The sequence below is a fragment of the Taeniopygia guttata genome, chromosome 2 (genome assembly GCF_048771995.1).
Source record: "Taeniopygia guttata chromosome 2, bTaeGut7.mat, whole genome shotgun sequence".
Taxonomy (NCBI): Eukaryota; Metazoa; Chordata; class Aves; order Passeriformes; family Estrildidae; genus Taeniopygia; species Taeniopygia guttata.
Window position 1 is genome coordinate 47,961,654 of NC_133026.1, and position 19,748 is coordinate 47,981,401.

The following is a 19,748-nucleotide window of genomic DNA, read 5'->3' on the forward strand; positions in this document are numbered from 1 at the left end:
CTCATTACATAAATATCTCTTAAACTTCTAGATAACATTTTGGTGTGGTATATATTTTTGGCTTTGTTTCTTAATTTAAAGAGGACAAATTCTTTTATGGCTGTATTTTGTAAATGGCACTGGGGAATCAGACAAGTGCATTAAAAGTGCACTCTGCAAACATTACTGAGTTTAGTCATCTACTTAAAAATTTTGAACAATTACATAATTGCAGCATTTTCCTGCCTGCATACAGAAGATATTACAGTTTTCAGCCTAGTGAATTATGGTAAATAGAGTCATGGTTTGACCTCAGCTGCCAGCTAAGTACCAAGAAGCAGCTCACTCACTTCCCCCTCCCTCCCATGGTGGGTTGAGATAAGAACAGTCTAAAAAAATGAAATAAATTACTACTACTATTATTATTATTATTATTATTATTATTATTATTATTATTATTATTATTATTGTTATAGTTATGAAAAGGAGTGAGAAAAATTAATTCCAAGAAACACAAGTGATGCCCAGTACAGTTGCTCACACCCTGATAACTGATGTCCAAATCATCCCCAAGCAGCAATGGTCCCTTCATGACCAATTCCCTGTAGTTTATATAATAAACATGACATTTTTTGGTAAGGAATATCCTTTGCCCAGTTCAAGCCAGCTGTCCCAGCCATGCTCCCTCCCAGCTTATTGTGCACGGGCTTGCTGGCAGAGTATGGGACTTGGAGAAGTGCTTGTCTCAGGGTGAGCACTGCTCAGCAACAACCAAAACATCACTGTGCTATCAACAGCATCCTCGTCCCACATCCAAAGCATGGAACTGTACCATTTACCAAGAAGAAACATAACTCTGTCCCAGACAAAGCCAGGACAAGAGTGTATTTGATGAAGTATCAAATTTCTTTTGGGGTCAGAAATTCATCACAGGACTGGCATTGGCAGTAAGAGTTTCAGCCATCTGTTTTTAATGTGCCACTACACATTTCTTAGAGCTCTGGGTAGTAATGCATTACAGTCTTGCCCTGAAAACTTGCTGACAGGGAATTGGATTTTCAATTTCTGTTTTGTTTTGCAGGAGAGAATGATACTGCCATAGCTGATACAGATTCTCTCCAGGATGTTCTGGAGCAGTTTGTCCAGTTCTACAGGTGTGAAAATGGAGCACATAATAAAAATGTATTGAAGGAAGATGCGGTTAAGCGATTTCTGAAATGGCTGTCTTCTGTAAAAGGTGCAGTGAATTCCCAGTTCTTCCTTTCACAAAACTTAATTGCCATGAAAAATGTGTTTGGTGCTAGCATAAACTTACTGCCCTTTTACCCTTCCTTCTCTTATCTGTTTCTGTAACTTTTATGACTGGAACAATGTGCTTTTAATTATATTTAATGTTGTGTTTTACACTTAGAACCAACGGAATATGCACAGAAATTCATGACGCATCAAAATATTTAAACTTACTCGGCTGACAATATAAGGATGAAAAAATATTTTGCTGTTCCTTACTTTCAATTTACGAGTTAATTATTCTGAAATTAGTTAGCAATGAGGTGGATTTCATTATGTGTCTTTGAGTGAGTTATGTCGTCTTGGCTGTCTTACAGAAATCCCTGAAGAAATCTCATGCAATATCTCCACTGCCTGTGCTAGCAGCTTCATAAAACAGTTGCTGGGAAAGCAAATGTGGCATAAAGTTCTGCTGCTCCTAACAGGGAAAGCCAATGGGGAAAATCCTTCAGGTGGAGGACTCTTCAAAGCCTGCAGTCTTTCAGATGTTGACATTGGCAACATTATCCAACAGTGTGAAAAACTGGACGTGCAAGTGCACCTCATAAGATGCTTGCTTGAACAAGGAGGTGAAAAAGTGTGATATTAATGTGCTATAAGAGATGCAGGATGTTATTTGACATGTTGGGAACAAGATAGTCTCAGAAATACCAACACATGGGGTTATTATGTCTCTGTATAAGTGCAGCAGCTTGTTGGAGTACAGTGCATTGGCTGTATCTGCTGTGTGGGACATGGCGTAGCTAGTAAGGCTGCATGGGTGGAAGATGTTTATCAAATGAAATTTGTCTGCTAGGGTTAGTAAAAGGCTAAGGACTACCATTGCTCCTGCACCTGTAGTTTCTTTTGGGCCTTAATTTCTCTGTCTTTAGCCACAATATTGTCCTGGTAGAAAGCATAAGCTACAGTCTTCGAGTTCAGTCTGCTGTTATGCTACAAGTAACAGACTACTTAATTGATTTCAAAGGCTTGACCAGATGTCTTTCTTTTTTTAACTAGTGTAGACATCATCATACTTCATGTTTTGCATGAGCTTATTCCTAGGATCCCTCTGGCATATTTCATTTAATCTTACAGCTTGATGTTAGCTGTAAGTAATGGACACATGGTCCTGTTGAAGCCTTTTGAATGCCAGAGGAGCAAGGAGGTTTCTTGTTTCGGTCAGTGACTGACTTGGAGAAAATATGTTCTGCCTTTATGTCTTCCTTTATGCCTTCACAACAGAAGGACTGGTTGTTCAGTTTAATGGGAGACAAGGGGAAATGGTGAAGATCTTCTTAGTCAAAAAGTGTTTTAACAGATACATGTAAAAAACTGGCAAAAATTACCCCTGTTATCTGCCTGGCAATCAGCATCTGACTGCATCTGTTGAGAGCTTTCCGCAGTTAGCAGATAGGTGTATTAATTTTAAACCCTGATATTTTCCTGTCCTTTGCACTAGCTCTGCCTGATGGTTTTGGAACCAAGTCTGAAATACCACTGAAAATATGCCTCAGAAAGAATTACTTTGAACTGGTATATTTGCTGCTGACCAAAGGCGCAGACCCTCGAAACCTCTCTGTTACACAAGGAGATACTCCTTTGCATGCTGCAGTTTTCATCTGTTTAAATAATAAAGGTAAGGCTTTTGCTGTTGAAAATGTTCCCCATTCCTGCCCATTCTGCTGCTGCAGGGAGAGTGGATCAGGATGTCTGAGTGTGTCTCAGCTCCCAAACTCTGCAGGCCAGAGGATACGCAGCTGTTAATCTGATGTGTTCTGCTTTGTGGCTGCACTGGCTGGGTCTGTGAAGAGATGTGATGGCAGTTCAGGTGACATGGGGGACTCAAGGAAGGCTCCTCTCTGAAGCCCTGTAAAATGAGTGCTGGGTGGGTTGGAAGAAGCAAAGGTATAGTTATAGTAATGTCAGCAATGACAACAGACTTTGAAGGAAATCCTGCAGCGGCATCTGAAATCTGTTTATCAGTTTTTGTTGAGTTATAAATCGAGTAAAGTTTCTCAGGGGAGAAGTGAGTGAAAGAACTGCAGGGCCTATGTAAAAATATAGAATCTTAGGATAATCTGTGAAATTGAGCCCCTAAATCAGGTTTGATTTTAAGTTAAAATAATGCATTTTTGAGTTGAAGGATTAGAATTATTTAGAATATTGACTTCATTAATTTTTAAAGCACAAACATTTCATTGAATGGCTTTAGAGAGATTAAAAGCATAGGTAATGCCAATTGTCATTTTTAAATGAAAAGTCTTAGAAGTCCTGTGACAATGTTCTCTGAAGTATTTTTCACTGTGTAAAGTTTTTTGTGTGCAGTTTCTTTTAGCATATTAGCATGTCACTATTTTGTAGCTAGAATAGAAATGTTTCACATATATCATCTCATTTAAATCACATCTATTATCTGGATGAAATCCAGAAAGCTGTAGGATATATATGTATTTTTTTTTTCCACCAGGGAAGTAACTAATCTTATTTTGTAGGAAGTTGCTCCAGGGACCTCAAATATCAGGAAATAATTGGGATTTCCTGCAGGTTATTTTAGTAAAGCAAAGTTATCTGCAGCAGATTACTTCTAGGTGCCTTCTTAAAGTGAACCAAAGGACCCCAGAGCACTATCTCGAGCTGCTGCTTGTCTGGATGACAGGGCACCAGTGTCCCTTGGGTAGCAGTCAGGGCTGATGTTGGAAATGAGCAAATCTGTCTGTACTCAGAGGTTAAAAAGGGAATGAAATTGTCTGATGCTATGGGAATAATTGCAACACTAGGAATTTCTAAAGCTTTGCTGCCTTTGTATTGTTTTCCTGAAACTTGGGAAAGCTCAGTTTTGAGCTGTTTCATGTGAGCATGTTTTATAAACATGAAATGTAGATCTTGTTTTTCTTTTTAAAAGGAACTGATTTTAATTTACTAGCAACAGAAAAGTATTGAAATTGTTGGCATATGATGCAAACTTGTAAAGCAAGTTAGTTTATTTTCTGTTTGTTCTGCTTTCAGATTGTACTGGTTTAAACATTCTGAATTATTTACTTGACCTCTTTGCTTCAAGACCATCTGACTTTCCATATCTTAATCCAAACATACAAGATGACAATGGAAATACAGTGATGCATATTGTTTTCCAGAAAGGATTTTCAAAGCAGACTAAGAGAATAACGGAGTTATTGGCAAAATTTGACATTAACTTCAACATAAAAAACAAATCAGGAAAAGATGTGATGCATAGAATTAAAAAGAGAAATCCACTGCTAGAAGCCTGGAATAATGCTGCACAGGAGAAGAAGAGGCACCGCCAAGATAGAGCAGGGCAGTTGGTTAAAACATCTAAACCCATTCCAGCCTCTGAGATTTCACAGTCAAAGAGCATGGGGCCTTCTTCATCTGGGTTCTCATTAAAGGCACCATCTGGCAACGCAGTGCTTAATGATTTAAAAACCCCATGTTCCATAAAAACAAAAAAGGGTCAGTTGGCAAAGCAGCAAACGGAAGGATTAAACAGCCCCTTAACACTGCAGGAAAGTCTAGTGCAGGCAATCACAGTTTTAATTCAGCAATTGAAAGTGAGCGACACCCTGAAAAAGGATCATCCTCTGGTGCAAAAGCCACCTTCAGCCCAGACTAATTCGGAAGAGGGAAGGAGTTCCTTGCAACCTTGTGGAAGCATAGCTCATCCTGAAAGAAAAGGAGGTGATTGGGAGAAAAAGAAGGGAGCAGAGGAGTTTAGTATGGCCCTGCCTAATGGAGAGAAGGAAGAACTAGAGGAAGAAAAGGGAAAGAGTCTGGATATTGAAGCATATGTGCAGGAGTTTGATAACATGACTTGGGAGATAGAGTGCACTCCTGAAATGCTAAAGACTTTGAGCAGTAAAGCTGTGCCTCATTATCTGAAAGCTAAAACCATAATGACAATTAAGCGCCTTGGCAACGGGGAATGGTCTAGGGGCCTCCAGAAGCCACTGAAACACTTGAAAGCTGATATCCAGCTGTATGAAGCCAAATTGGGCAAAGGTGCAAGAATGCTATGGGAACTTGCCATTGACTTTTCTCCTCGTTGCAGTGAGAGTCCAGAAAAGATCATGGAGACAGAACAGACAAAAAGTCGTCTAGAAAAATCAGGTAGAGTTTACACAGAAATAATAAGAATTTGGGCCATTGTTCTTGACCACTGCAAGCTGAACCGTGCCTTAGAAAATATATGCATTTCCTACAACCGTGGCTTATCCTGCATTTTGAGGAAAAAGCTCAAGGGTATAAATGAAGGACATCAGAACCACAGCGTGACAACACAGAAGCGTGTTCCACGTTGTTATGTTGAAGACATGGAGGCAGAAAAATCAAAAGAACATACCATGCCTGAGTATTTCCCTCCAGCTAGTGCAGCAGAACTGGAATACAATATAATGAAATTTCACAGCTTCAGTACTAACATGGCACTTAACATTATAAATGATGTGCAGTCTTCTGTTGATTACCCTTTCCGTGTTGGGGAGTTGGAGTACGCAGTGATTGATCTCAATCCAAAGCCTATGGAACCAATCATTTTAATTGGCCGAAGTGGGACTGGGAAGACAACTTGCTGCTTGTATAGGCTTTGGAAGAAATTCTATTCATACTGGGAAAAATCCACCTTGGCAGATGGGCCACTGTTGGAGAGGCAGACATGGCAGCAGAGACAGTGCAGTGAGGTTGAAAAAGCTAGTTCAGGGAAGGAAGACAGTGAACTAAACCATGAGAGTGATAATTCAAGTGAGGAGCAGGTGAGTGGTGAGCAAAACCAGGACAGTGAGGATGAAAATGTTCCTGTGGGCACAGCTGGTGCAGAAATGAATTTGTGTGGTGACCATGAAGAAGACCAAACATGTAGCACAGAAGCATCAAACAGACTGGAGCACCTGCACCAGATCTTCGTAACAAAAAATCCTGTCCTGTGCCGAGAAGTTCAGAAGAATTTCATTGAACTTAGCAAGTCTTCCAAGGTGACCAGTCACTTCAAACCTCTGGACCCAAATATTCACAGGCTACAAGACATTAAAGATGAAAATTTTCCACTGTTTGTCACCTCCAAGCAGTTGCTGCTGTTACTAGATGCATCCATGCCCGACCCATTTTTTCCAAGAAATGAAGATGGAAGTCTTAAAAGAGTAATTGTTGGTTGGAGTCCTCAGGAAGACTTGGTTGTACCAAATTGGCAGGATGAGGATGATGAAGGTAGTCTTGAAGCAGAACATGGTGATGATAGAGGAGCTGCAGATGCATGCTCTAAGGAAAGCGATCCTTGGATTTTTGTGACTTACAACGTATTTGCAAATGAAATATGGCCAAAAATGATAAAAGGCAAAAGCTTGTACAATCCAGCACTGGTTTGGAAAGAAATCAAGTCATTTCTGAAAGGCTCTTTTGAGGCACTGAGTTGCTTTGAGGGCAAGCTTACTGAGGAGCAGTACAAAAAGCTAGGCCGAAAGAGATCGCCGAACTTCACAGAAGACAGGAGTGAGATCTATAACCTCTTCTGTCTTTACCAGCAGATACGATCGCAGAGAGGTTACTTTGATGAAGAAGATTTGTTGTATAACTTATCTCAAAGACTTTCGAAGCTCAGGGAGCTGCCGTGGTCCATCCATGAGTTTTATGGCGATGAGATACAGGATTTCACACAAGCTGAGCTAGCCCTGTTAATGAAATGCATCAATGACCCTAATGCCATGTTTCTAACTGGTGACACTGCCCAGAGCATAATGAAAGGAGTTGCTTTTCGTTTTAGTGACCTGAGGTCCCTGTTTCATTATGCAAGCAAGAGCTCTGTGAACAAGAAGCAGCGTGTTAGGAAACCAAAAAGGATTTATCAGTTGTACCAGAACTACAGGTCCCATTCAGGTAGAGTAACAAATTTATTTATTATCTGAGCCTGTGCTCTTCAGATGTCACTAATAATTGAAGTTTTCTGCTGGCCAGTAGAAAGCCAGTCTTTATGTGGCCTGTTTTTCAAAAAGATCAGATGGACAGCTTTTTCTGATATGTCAGTTCTGGTTTTTGACATCTCAGCTGGGAAACCAAAAATTAATGTTTTTAAAATTGCAATTTTTGGAACTCTCATGCTTACTGGATGCTTTGGCTGTGTTTGAGGGAAAACTTAAGAAACGGTCATTCCCATTTCTGTTGTCCTATCCCCAAAGCACTAGATTTTGTAGTACTGGTGTACTGCTTCTGCTTTTCTTACTTGTTTCTCATTTGTGATCTTTATTTTGTGAGAATGCTGCAAGCCACTGTAGCATGTTTTCTGGTCTTCAGAGGCCCAAGAATGGCATCCACTCAAATTGGCAGAAACATAAATTGAAGCTTACAGCTCCACCCTTCCCTGATTAGTGTTTTTGTCTTATTTTGTCATATTTCTTGATTCCAAATTTCTAACAGAACCTTTTTAAAGTGTGTTTTCAAGGACTTCATGCTGAAATTTAAAACATTATTCTGCTTTTTGCAGGTATTCTCCGTTTAGCATCTGGAGTGGTTGATTTGCTCCAGCATTATTTTCCAGAATCTTTTGATCGCCTTCCTCAGGACCGTGGTCTCTTTGATGGGCCAAAACCTATGGTCTTGGAGTCCTGCAGTGTTAGTGACCTAGCAATTCTGCTGAGGGGCAACAAAAGGAAAACACAACCCATAGAATTTGGAGCGCATCAGGTTTGCTTTTCTTAGGCTTTTTGCAGATTCTCTGTTGCTAAATAAGTCTTGTATGAGCTGCCCACAACTTTCTTTTTTAAGCCCTTGTTTCACTGATAAATTAGGCATTTCAAGCTTAGAAACCTTTATTGTGTTGGTTTCTGTTTCTTCTTAATACGTCTGGTTCTTTCTGTTCTTTTTTTGGTGTGGGGTATTGTGTGGGGTATTGTCTGACCTGTTCCTTTCTAACTCCAAATTTTCTTTCACCAGATCTAAAACTGTCTGCACATACTACGCATTTGTCAGTCTTCTAGTGGCAGCTTTGTGACCTTTTTTGTGGCGTGTGCTGAAATGCTCTGTGAAATGTTGTCTAGTTTTTAGAAGGTTCTTGTATTATCATCATGTTTGTCTTCCTCCATGCAATTGTTTTTTTTTTTTTTCTTTTTTTGCTTTCTAATGTTTTTTTAAATGTATTTTCTGGCAGGTGGTATTAGTGGCAAATGAAACTGCAAAGGAGAAGATACCTGAAGAACTTAGTTTGGCACTTGTCCTGACAATTTATGAAGCAAAGGGCTTGGAATTTGATGATGTCCTCCTTTACAACTTTTTCACAGATTCAGAGGTATTTAATTCTTACCCTTTTTCTGCATTTTTTCTGAAGTCTGTCTTACTTGTGGTCTAATTGGTGGTTCAGCTGGGAAAGGATTCCCCCTTTTCTCTGAAGACGAGTGGTTTCATGACAGTAGAAAACAGAGAGGTCATAGGTTTATGAAATGAGAACATGTTCTTTAAGTGCTTCATTTTCCTTCAGATTTACTGTTACAATTTAAGGGAGAGCCTTAGGGTACACACAACATTGCACACACACACACACACACACTCTTCTGCTGCACACCAAGACTACTCCTTTGACCCCAGCCAGGCAAGTATTCCAAGTATTCCTTACTGAGCATGCCTGCAGAAACTCCACGTAGCCATGACTGAGTTTCTCTGTAATTAAACATTCAGTGTGAACTGCCCTTTTGCAGATGTCCTCTGCCCCTCAAAACAGTGTCTCGTGGTTTTCAGCAGATGAAAACCACAAGAAGACTGAGGGCAGCTTACTGGTATCTCTTCACAGAGGTTAGTGAATGTTATGTGATGAGGGCAGAAGGAAGGAGTTTGAGGTAAATACTGGCTGTCATGGTAGATTTCTCAAAGTTGATTTGTTTCTGGTGATTCAAGTTGTAATCAGAAAAACAACAAGACATTTATCAGGATTTAGCAGAATCAGTTTAGCAGAGTTGAGTTGTGTAGAGCATTTTAGCTTAGAGTAATGTATGTCAAGCCTGGAGAACTGTTTTCATACAATTCTTCCATGTTTCTGTGAGTCATGAGTAATTGAGTTGATTTGAGCAGCGAAACAAGCAGGCAAGAAAGCAGCTCACCCTGAGGTTTTCTAATTTAGAAAAGCTGAATCTGTGAACCATTGTAAACACAGCAGTGTGGCCGTGTACACTTCATAAAGTGTTGGGTTTTCTTTTTATTTGTCTTGAAAATGAGATTTAAGAAGAGTCTTGTTTCAGGAAACAGATGTGAATGAAAAATCTAGAAGGCAAAAAAAAACAAGCCCCAAAACCACAGCAATCTCTTGACCAAATCGATACCTTTAGCTGGTTGTCATGTTACAATCTATGACAGGCTTAGGAATATCTTCATTGATGATTTTTTGAAGTCTTAACTTCAATATACATTCTGCAGGAAAGATTTCCTGCTTTTTTTCCCCCTATGAGAAGACAGTTAAATTGTTTTGTGTTGCTCAAAGCTCAGAAATATATAGATTGTAAAAATGTTATTTCAGCCTTATTATGTGTATTTTTCATTTCGTGCCAGAAACTTGCCAGCATTTAATCACATTTCAATTAAATGGAAATTTCAGTACCAAAAGGGAAAAATGAACATCACTTAGAATATAATCACATTTTTAAAATTATTAGTTTCACAGGGGATCGGGACCCTGCAGAGCAGTGTGATCAGGAGCTGGCATTTCCTACATGGCATGAGAGTGCACAGCACTGATCTGCTGCCACACTTAACTTACAGTTTAGAGTGCCTGTGCATATTTATAGATATCTTTCACATGTCTCTGTGCTGGAGTCCAATATTTTCTGACCACGCTTTTTTAGACTTTCCCATGAGTAGGTTTTTTTGCTCACCTCTGAGTGTTCTTACAAGAGGAGGTGTTGGCAGGTGCCATTCCACCCCCTGGCTGAGACCAGCACTAGCAGTTACTGGTGTTCAGCACGAAGCTTAATATGTTCATCACATGAATGACCAGCCAGATCTTTTCTGGGAACCCTGAGGATGAGAATATAAGCCAGCATGGGATATGTGTGGGTCCCGCTCACTGAGCTTGTCAGTCTTGTAGAGTCAAGGAGACTTAGTGGCTACCCATCCTAACCTGCAGGCCAAGATCCGTCCAATGTGTTCTAGATAGTAAATTTTAGTACGACACATTGCAGCTTGTGAGTGTTTTCCCACCACCATTTACATTTCATTTTGCTCCAAGTTGGCAGGGAGCTGCCTGCCCCTGCACTCAGCACACCCCCCCTCAGTGAGTTTGCCTGTTGTGGTATTGGGGGTTTGTAGGAGAATCCTCATCCCTAGGACCAAAACTTGACCCTCCTCCATGGTGAAGGTAACCTCACTTCCTTCACATTGTAAGGGTGTTCAACTGAAAATGTGTAGTCCACCTAAGGAGGTTTTCATGTTTAATATCAAATTACTTATTTGATATCTTGAGAGTTGCATATGATTTTGATCTAGACTGGTGATATAGCAGTATCCTGAAATCCGAAGGCAAGCATAATAAAATAGTGGCAATATACATTGGAATCACAATACAGATGAGACTCCCATTAGTGCTCCCTGTGTATACATATACACATACATATACATATACTTATATACATATGTATGTATGTATTCTCATTGGCTTCTCCATCATGATGCTGGCCATCCCCAGTCCCTGAAAAGTAATATGCAGCTTGTAGCCAAATCAAGCCAGTTGCGCTCTTAAAGGTTTGTTTTGTTTACTCCTCAGATTTTCCGCAGTCTGCTGGGCTGAGGCACATCTTTGCTTTTGCCTGGGCAGCTCAGGAAGGTGTAACTGTGTATTAGCTGGTTTAGGGAAAGTTGTTTATATGCCTTTATGATCATCTGGTACCACAGTATCTTAAGCAAAAGCTGTGTTGAGATGAAGTTCAGCTTTCTCATTGAAAATTGATGATTATTCTTTACATTCTCCCCTGAGATCATTTTCTCTCCCCATCTTCTCTTCTGAGCATTCTTCCCTTGTGAATAGGTCACACCATACAGCCTTATCATGTGCATATGTAGGCATTAGTAGTTAGTACATACAAATAAACCTTATTCTCTTGATATTTCAGGCTAGCAAAGAATGGAAGATAATTTCTTCTTATAGTCCTGATCCAGATGTGCAAGTGGGAAGTAACTTGCTAATTGAAGTGCCATTAGAGGATGCTACTGGTATGCAGGAAAGGACTCCATTTAATGTAGAAATGTACAAGGTGAGTTTTTTGTAACAATAGGAATAGAAAGGACAAATTAAATTCTTAAATCTTAAAAGTAGGGAAATTTCTTAAATTCTTTCATCCTGTGATGAAAGATTAGAGAACAAAACCTGTGTCATAGACTTTTGGGTATATTTACCGAAGAACTGTGGTTAAAGCAAATAGCAATTCAGCTTGTCAGTATTCATTATTCCTGTAGTCTGGTTTCTGATTGGTGTCACTACCTTGAAATTAAGGAAGTTGCTTAGAATCTGGTGAGTCAGATATTTTCAGGATTGTATGGTAATTAATAGTTATATGTGCAAGTGATTAGAAGGAAAATAGCCTGCCATATCTGTTGTAAGTTAGCTAGATAATGGCTTATGTAATTGAAGTCCCATATTTAATAGTTAGACTTCCTTACTTAAAAGCACTTTTTAACTTGTTATTCATTCTGTATAAATTCTCTGTTTTCTTATAACTGCAAAGTATGTTTCTTTCGAACAATTTAGCTCATCTGGCATTTCATTTATTTAATCAAATTTTTTTGTTCTGCTTTAGATGTTGAATGGAGAACTCAAGCAATTGTATACTGCAATTACAAGAGCCAGAGTCAATCTTTGGATCTTTGATGAAGATCGTGATAAACGAGCTCCAGCTTTTAAGTATTTCATCAAACGAAAATTTGTTAAGGTTGTCAAAACAGATGAAAAGAAAGGTAAATTGTCCTAAAACTTTCTTAAAAGACTGTCAGCCAAAACTCATGTTTTCTTGCTTTTAGGCTGTGTAATAAAGGTTTAATGCCTTGGTCCTTCTAACAGTCTGCACTGATAACTGCCCTTGCAAATTTCCACTTATTTCAGTGGGTCTTAGTTCTTTTGTCTCTAAAGATCAGTTGAATATGTTTAAGTATAACTTTATTGCTAATTCACTAGTTTAAGTTTTCTCCCTCAGATGGATCTGATCTTTTAATTAGTTTATTGAGTTCTAACCAGTAAATTCAGATATGTAAAATATTCAGTAAGTATGGATGGATTGGTGGTCAATATTCTACTTTTTACATTAACTTGCTATACCTATTTTAAATATTATACACATGCAAAAATGTAATTTACCAGCTCATTGATGTCTGGTGTTGAGTAAGGGATCCCTCAGCCTTGAGGGGTGACCTTGAGAGGTGTTGCTACATGCAGGGAGATCAGGTCACTGCTGCTCAGCCAGTTACTGTGGAGAGAGCTCAATGGACCCTGATGGCTGCAGATATTTATAGCTTAAAGTGGTCAATTTGTAGTCAGATTTCTGCTGAGTTAATGCAGTTTCAGCCACCTACCAGCCCAGTCTCCAGCTAAGCTCTGGGGCTTTTTGTATTCTCACTGGTAACTTCACACAACAGTGTTACCACTCTTGACTCATAGTTACCATTACTGGTGTAAGCACAAACACAGAGCTTGGAACGTTGTGAGATAATGCTTAGTTTTGGTACATGATAAGTGGTTTCTGTGGTTTATCCATTCTAACATAAAATGGTCACCCCTGCCCTTGTAGACTTAGATGACAGCATGTTTGCTAAAACTTCAACTCCAGAAGAATGGATTGCACAGGGAGACTACTATGCCAAACACCAGTTCTGGGAGGTAGGAACATATGTTTATCTGAAATAAGGATTCTTACTTGCTCTGAAGCCTTTTCTCTGTATCTATAAAACCATCTGTAAACCTTCAGTTGCTCTGTAGCAGTCTGGCTTAATTTGTGGTTTGTAGCTGTGTGTCTACTTGTAAATTAAGAAGTGAGCAGGGAGAGCAAGCCTTTTGTTTATAATCTTAAATTCACTGCCCAGAAATTTGCAGTCTCATGAGGGAAATACATTTTAATGCAAGCAAATGAAAGACAGTTGGAAAAACAATTATTAGCATCCATCAGAATTGACTGATATGCGTGATTTAAACCATATTCTTGACAGTATCATTGCACATACTGTATAAAAATGAAAGCATTTCTTGGAAATGTACTAATTTGGGTAGGAAAATGATGGTTTTATTTCCTTTGTGTTTAAAGAACATAGACATTTTACAGTCTTTAGTTTCCTAACTTTCTAGTTAATACAGTCCAGATACAGGATGACAGTTAATGGCATTGAAGCAGAGCTCAGCCAATATGACAACATCAATGAAATATTCTACAGGGAGATAGAATAAGGGATCTCACTAGATCAAATGCTTTTTGTCCTTATGGGTGATTTTAACTTCCCAGACATAAACTGAGAAAATCATACAGTGGACACAAACAGGTCCAGGAAATTTCTGGAGCATGTTGAGGATAACTTCTGGGTGCAGGTACTAGGGAGCTGACTAGGGAAAGATAGCCTCCTAGTAAACAGAAAGGCATTTGTGAGGAATGTGGGGATTCATGTCTTGGTCACAGTGACCACAAAGTAACCGAGTTTCAAGTTGTTGACTGTAGAAAAAAAGTCCTGCATACCTTTGACCCTGGAGTTGGGGCGAGCAGACTTGGGCTGTGGAAGGAGCTAATTAGTAAGGTCCCTTGGGAATTCATAAATGACAGGTACTTTTTAAGGGCTACCTCTGAAAAGTGCAGAGGCAGGAAATTCCAAAGGGTCAAAAGTCAAGCAAGTGGGGCAAAGTCTGGCTTGGCTGATCAGGCATCTTCTTGAACTTAGGGGAAAAGGGAAAGTATGTAGATGTTGGATCAAGGGGAGGTGACACAGGAGGACAGCAGAGATGCTATTTGTCACTGTAGGGAGAAAATTTGTGTGGTCAAAACTCGAGTAGAGTTCAAGCTATCCAGCACTGTGAAGGACAACAGAAAGGTCATTTTAAAACACATTAACAGCAAAAGAAGGATTGGACATAACATCAGTCCATTACTTGATAGGGTCATTTACCTCACAAACAGGGACATAGGCAAAGCAGAGACATTTAATGCCTTCTTCACCTTTGTCTTTAACACTGATGATGTGCTGGAAGACTGTGACTTGGGGGATGATAAACTCCCAGCTGACTCTGCACTAGTTTGAGACTTGCTGCTGCAGCTGGATGCATATAAATCTATTGGGCTTGATGGGATTCATTCCAGGTACTGAATGAGCTGGCCCATTATCTTGTGGTCCCTTTCCATTATTTTTCAAAGGTCTTGGGAGTCTGGAGAGGTCCCAGTCAATTGGAACCTGGCAAATGTCCCAGTTTTCAAGAAGAGTAAAAAGGAAGACCCTGGTAATTACAGGCCTTTCAGTCTCTCTTTGGTGCCTGGGAAAATTATGGAGAAGGTTATTCTGGGAGTTACTGAAAATAAAATTTGAATGACAGTGCAGTCATTAGTCATAGGCAGCATGGGTTCACTATTGGAAAGTCCTACTTAACCAACTTAATTTCCTTTTATGACAAGGTCACTCATCTAGTTGACCAAGAGAAGCCAGTAGATGTGGTATATTTTGATTTTAGCAAAGATTTTAATAGGGGGCAAGTGCTAGATTCTGCACCTAGGATGGAGAACTCCTGGTTATACATTCAAATTAGGGAATGAGAGGCTGGAGAGCAGCCCCATGAAAAGAGATGTGGGAAGTTTGGGTTGGTGGCAAGTTGAAGATGAGCCAGTATCGACAACCAAAAAGGCAGACAGTGTCCTGGGTGCATCAAATACAGCATTGTGAGCCAGTTAAAGGAGGTGATTGTCCTGCTCTGCTCTGTGCTGGTGCAGACTCACCTGGAGTAGTTTTGGACTACTCACCTCTGTGCAGTTTTGGGCACCACAATATAAAAAGGCAACAGATTATTAGAGTATGTCCAGAGGAAGGTGACCAAGATGATGAAAAGTCATAGAATCATGGAATGGTTTGGTTTTGAGGAGGCCTCCAAGCTCATCCAGTCCCAGCCCCCTGCCATTGCCACAGGCAGCTCTAGAGGACATGTCTTAAGAGCAACTGAACTTGCTTGTCTTACTCAGCTTGGAGAAGAGATGGCTGAGGGGTACTGTCATCACAGTCTACAACTTCTTCAAAGGGAGGTCCTGATCTCCTCTCTGGTTACCAGTGATAGGACATGGGAAAATGGAATGAAGTTGGATCAGAAGAAGATCAGATTGGACATAGGAAAGGGCTCTTCACTGAGAAAGTGGTCTGCCACAGGCACCCCAGGAAAGTAGTCATGGCATTAAGCCATGAGTTCAGAGTTCGAGAAGCATTTGGATTACATTCTTAGTCGTGTGGGTTTATTTTAGGTAGTCCTGCAGGGAGCACTAAGTTTGCCTCTATTATCCTTATAAGTCCCTTTCAATTTGAGATGCTCTGTGATTATATGAAATAAAACTTCAGATACTTTTTTGATCACAGCAGAGGGAAAGCTTCTGTGTTTTGCAGGTAACAACATAAAATTCTTTGAAGGGAAAATTAATATTTATAACAAGGCAAAAAACCAAAGTAATCAGTTGACACTATACAGATAGTCTTTATTTCCTCTTGAAAAGAAAAGGCAGTTTTCTAAATGGACAGAAAAGAGTTGAGATAAAAAACACACACAGCTAAAAAAATCATCTTGAAATCTGAAATATATTATCTGTTTTCTTTATAACCCTATATCATTTGTTTTCTTTATAACCCTGGTCGTTGCTTATCAATGCTACCCAAGATGACACTATCTGGTGTCTTTGGCACTTCCAAGAGTGGCTTGCAGTGTACAGAAGCAACACTAAATTAATGGCTAGAATAAAGAAATCATTGCAGAATAAGCAGGGTGATAATGAAGAAAACCTTGCTAGGAGCATGGTAATTCCTGGTGTTTCTGTTTAGTTTTCACAGAAAGAGCCTGGTATGATAAAAGCATTGAGTAAATGTTCCTTGCTTTTCAATTTCACTTTGCACACATTAGTCTTCCTTACTTGTAGTAATATATTGTAGATGCCTGGTGACTTACCAGTTAATGGTTTAGGCTATCATCCCGATTGCATATGCTATTTGTTCTATCAGCTTACTGGGAATTCTACTTTCACTATTTCCATATACAATATTGTAAGTAATATTCTAATTTTGATAGTTGCATGTGGACTGATTTTAAAGCTTTTCTTTTTGTCTTAAAAATATACCACAATGTATACCTTTTCCTTTTTCCAGGCACCCTGCCAATCTTTCTGCTTTCCATTCCAGTGACTGTAAATAAAATTAAGTATTGCTTTTATGTGATAAGCCATGGGCTGGATGCACATCTGTGAATGCTGTGTGTGATTTCACCCCAGGTGGCTGCCAAATGTTACCAAAAGGGAGGAGCAGCTGAGAAGTCAAAACTGGCCCTGACACATGACGCTGTTCTCAAAGTGCATGCAAAGAAAAGTAGCCCAAGGTAGGGTATCAGTGCAGCTGAGTGAGTGTCACTTTGTGGTGCAGAGGGTGAGATTCACACCACAGCTGTGGGACCGGACTGCAGATGCCAGAGAACAGTGCAGGAGAGATGTCTTTATGTGATTGTGGTTGGCAAAAGAGATTTAAGAAATTGGAAGGTCTAGCAGTATAGGATCCTGGGGCACTGCTCCCTCTAGGGAGTAGTGGAAGGGCTGTCCAAATGAAATTGGCCCTTGCAAGGGCTTACTGGTTGTGTGAGAGAAAAGCCTCTTATGTCAAGAGTCTTTACATCCTTAGATATAGATAGGAGAACATATGCCATCAGCAGGGCTGATGGCAATTCACTTTTTTGAGTGAATATGCTAATCCCACTGCATATTCACTCAGCAAAGGAGAAGGAATGGCAGTGTGCGCTGGGGAAAGCTGCAAGGAAAAAGTGAGTTTTAGAGTAAAACTAATGTTCCAGTCATTTTAAACTAAACAAGCAGAACCAGATCTGAACCAAAGGACAGTTTTAAAGGAACAGATTTTGAGATGAATCATTTAGTTCATGATTTCAGCTGAGTAAAATAGCTCAAGAGTTTGACAGGGGAGAGAGTTTGCAGTTTCCTGAAGAGGCTTGGAAACCCTTTGGGACTCATCTCAAATAAGACAGAAAAAAACTTAATGGAGAAAGATCTAGACCTAAGTGAATCAGTTCCTTTTCATGCTGGGGAGACCAGAAACTAGCAATGATAGCAGAATGGGAAAGGAATGACTAGATCAGAGGAAGCTGGCACACAAGGGAGAAGAGGGAAGATCTGAGAGAAATGCTATTACTGGAGTTAGTTGAGATTTTATATTTTTTAATTACCTGCTTTATATTGGTGGCCCTGGTTAGAAGTATAAGGATAGTCACAAAATTTCATGATTATAGAGAAATTGTGGATGGGACTGATAAAACTTTTTCTCAGTTCACTGTGCTTGTCAAAAGCTTGCATAAAATTTGAAGAGAAGGAATTTGGTGTATTAGGATATGTTGACAGAACATACGTAACAATGAAGCTGCCAAAGTTGAATTACTTTTTTTAATAGAGGTATTAATGCTGGTGTAAAAAGCTTAAGTAAGATTTTTGTGTGTTCTATATGAAATGCTCTGTACAGTTCTGATTCTCTAGGCTTGAGAATTGTAAATTTAATCTAGATCATGCTGCAGTGATAGCTGGAAGGCTTGGATTGTTTGATCATAAGACACAAAGGCTGAGAACACATTTGCTTGTGTCTCTAATGACATTGGTGCTAAACAGCAGAAAGAAGAGAACAAGCTAAGAAAAGAGAAGCAGTACAAAATCACAGTACTATACATTAGCTAAAAAAAACCCTCAAAATAATCGTTTGACTGTCAAAGCTATCATATTTTGGAACAGACTTCTGGACGGAGCAGTGTCAGCACAAAATATAATTGTAAGATCATAACTCATTGGGTAATATTTTAAGAATAAATGTGTCATGTCAGTGTTGGTTGGATTCAGTGACAGCTCACGTGATCCTAAAACTTAATTTGGATGTTAGTGGTAATTTTCTCTTCCTTTCTACAGGGAAAAACAGATGGAATATATGACATTGGCTAAAACTTACTTGGAATGTGGAGAACCAAAACTGTCACTAAAATGTCTGATTCAATCAAAGGAGTTCCGTCTTTGTGCAGAATTGTGTAAAAAATTAGGAAAGGTATTGAATCCTTATCATATCACTTTGCTTTTCCTACTGAATTTTTTCCTGTCATGTTATTCAAAAAGTAGTAGTGTCTTTTTGTGTCATGGTAATAGCAAAACAAAACAAGCTCTTTAAGTTGGGCTGCTCAAAAGGAGTAATTTGTCAGAGAATAGGTAGAAGAGGAATGAAGTGGAGAATGATGCAATTATGCAAGCTGGCTTTATTTCTTTGGCTTTCCTCCAATGTCATTATCAGTCATTTGCAGTCAAAAATTAGTGAATGACTGATGTAATGAAACTTAAGCTGTTGCTTTATTCAGTACTCTGATGATACTGAAACTTCATTGATAACAGCCATCTAAATGGAACCTTAAAACTTGGAAGGGTTAAAGTAGTGTGCTAACAATATGTAATATTTTTATTTTCAGTGTGTTTCCACTAAAAGAATGTAAAGTGATTGTTTCCAAATATTTGAAGTTTAAGATACAAAGTTAGTGTTCTCATTCAGCATCCATAACTGTTTTAATTTAATACTAATCATTCCTAGAAATCTGTAAATCAGCAGACACACGTGTAGTGTTTTCTAACAACAGGCAGAGCTGGGTGGATAAAAGTATTTTGAAAACCTTATATAATACCTTTCACTTTATACTCTAGTTTTTCAGACACAAATATTTTGAAGTTTTTTAAAATAATCTCTTCAGTTTTAGTGATGTCTGCTTTAATATGTATTTGATTTTATTCAGATACTTTAATTACATTTTTTTAAAGTGTTCTTCTTTATGAGCCAGATGATGGAATTACAGGATTTATTCCATACATGTAGTTTTGATAGTTTACAGCACTTCAGTTTTTTTATTGACTTCTGCATTGCAGATTAAAGATGCTGCAGTTTACTATCAGAAAAGCCAGTGCTACAGAGAAGCATCTGAATGTTATGAACTAATTGAGGAGTTTGATCTAGCCATTAAAATGTATTGTCAGGAAGAACTCTATGAAGAAGCAGCAAGGGCAGTTGAAAGGTATGTCTTGCAAGATGGTATTGGAATATAACTTTTGCATTTCCAAATTCCATATAATGCAGATTCACTGAAAAATTTTCAGGAGGGTTTTATCCGCTGACTTTATTCACATTACCTTTAGTAATGGTAACTGCTTTTTTGAATGATTAAAGCTTCTTTAATATGTAGAGATTGTTTGATCAAAACATTCAAGCAATAAAGTCACTTTACCAACAAA

The 19,748-nt window shown here is 39.0% G+C and overlaps 1 protein-coding gene across 2 annotated transcripts in view; it reads left to right on the forward strand.

Annotated features, from left to right (window-relative positions):
* TRANK1 (tetratricopeptide repeat and ankyrin repeat containing 1) overlaps positions 1 to 19,748 on the forward strand; it is a 51,248-nt gene that overhangs the window by 24,189 nt on the left and 7,311 nt on the right. For both annotated transcript variants that reach the window (XM_030265211.4, XM_072925855.1), the window contains 12 exons: positions 1,061 to 1,216; positions 1,587 to 1,838; positions 2,711 to 2,887; positions 4,258 to 7,134; positions 7,739 to 7,938; positions 8,402 to 8,539; positions 11,346 to 11,486; positions 12,030 to 12,186; positions 13,014 to 13,102; positions 16,713 to 16,816; positions 18,393 to 18,525; positions 19,386 to 19,531. In XM_030265211.4, coding sequence (XP_030121071.2) covers positions 1,061 to 1,216; positions 1,587 to 1,838; positions 2,711 to 2,887; positions 4,258 to 7,134; positions 7,739 to 7,938; positions 8,402 to 8,539; positions 11,346 to 11,486; positions 12,030 to 12,186; positions 13,014 to 13,102; positions 16,713 to 16,816; positions 18,393 to 18,525; positions 19,386 to 19,531 — 4,570 coding nt within the window. The remainder of the gene's footprint in view (positions 1 to 1,060; positions 1,217 to 1,586; positions 1,839 to 2,710; positions 2,888 to 4,257; positions 7,135 to 7,738; positions 7,939 to 8,401; positions 8,540 to 11,345; positions 11,487 to 12,029; positions 12,187 to 13,013; positions 13,103 to 16,712; positions 16,817 to 18,392; positions 18,526 to 19,385; positions 19,532 to 19,748) is intronic.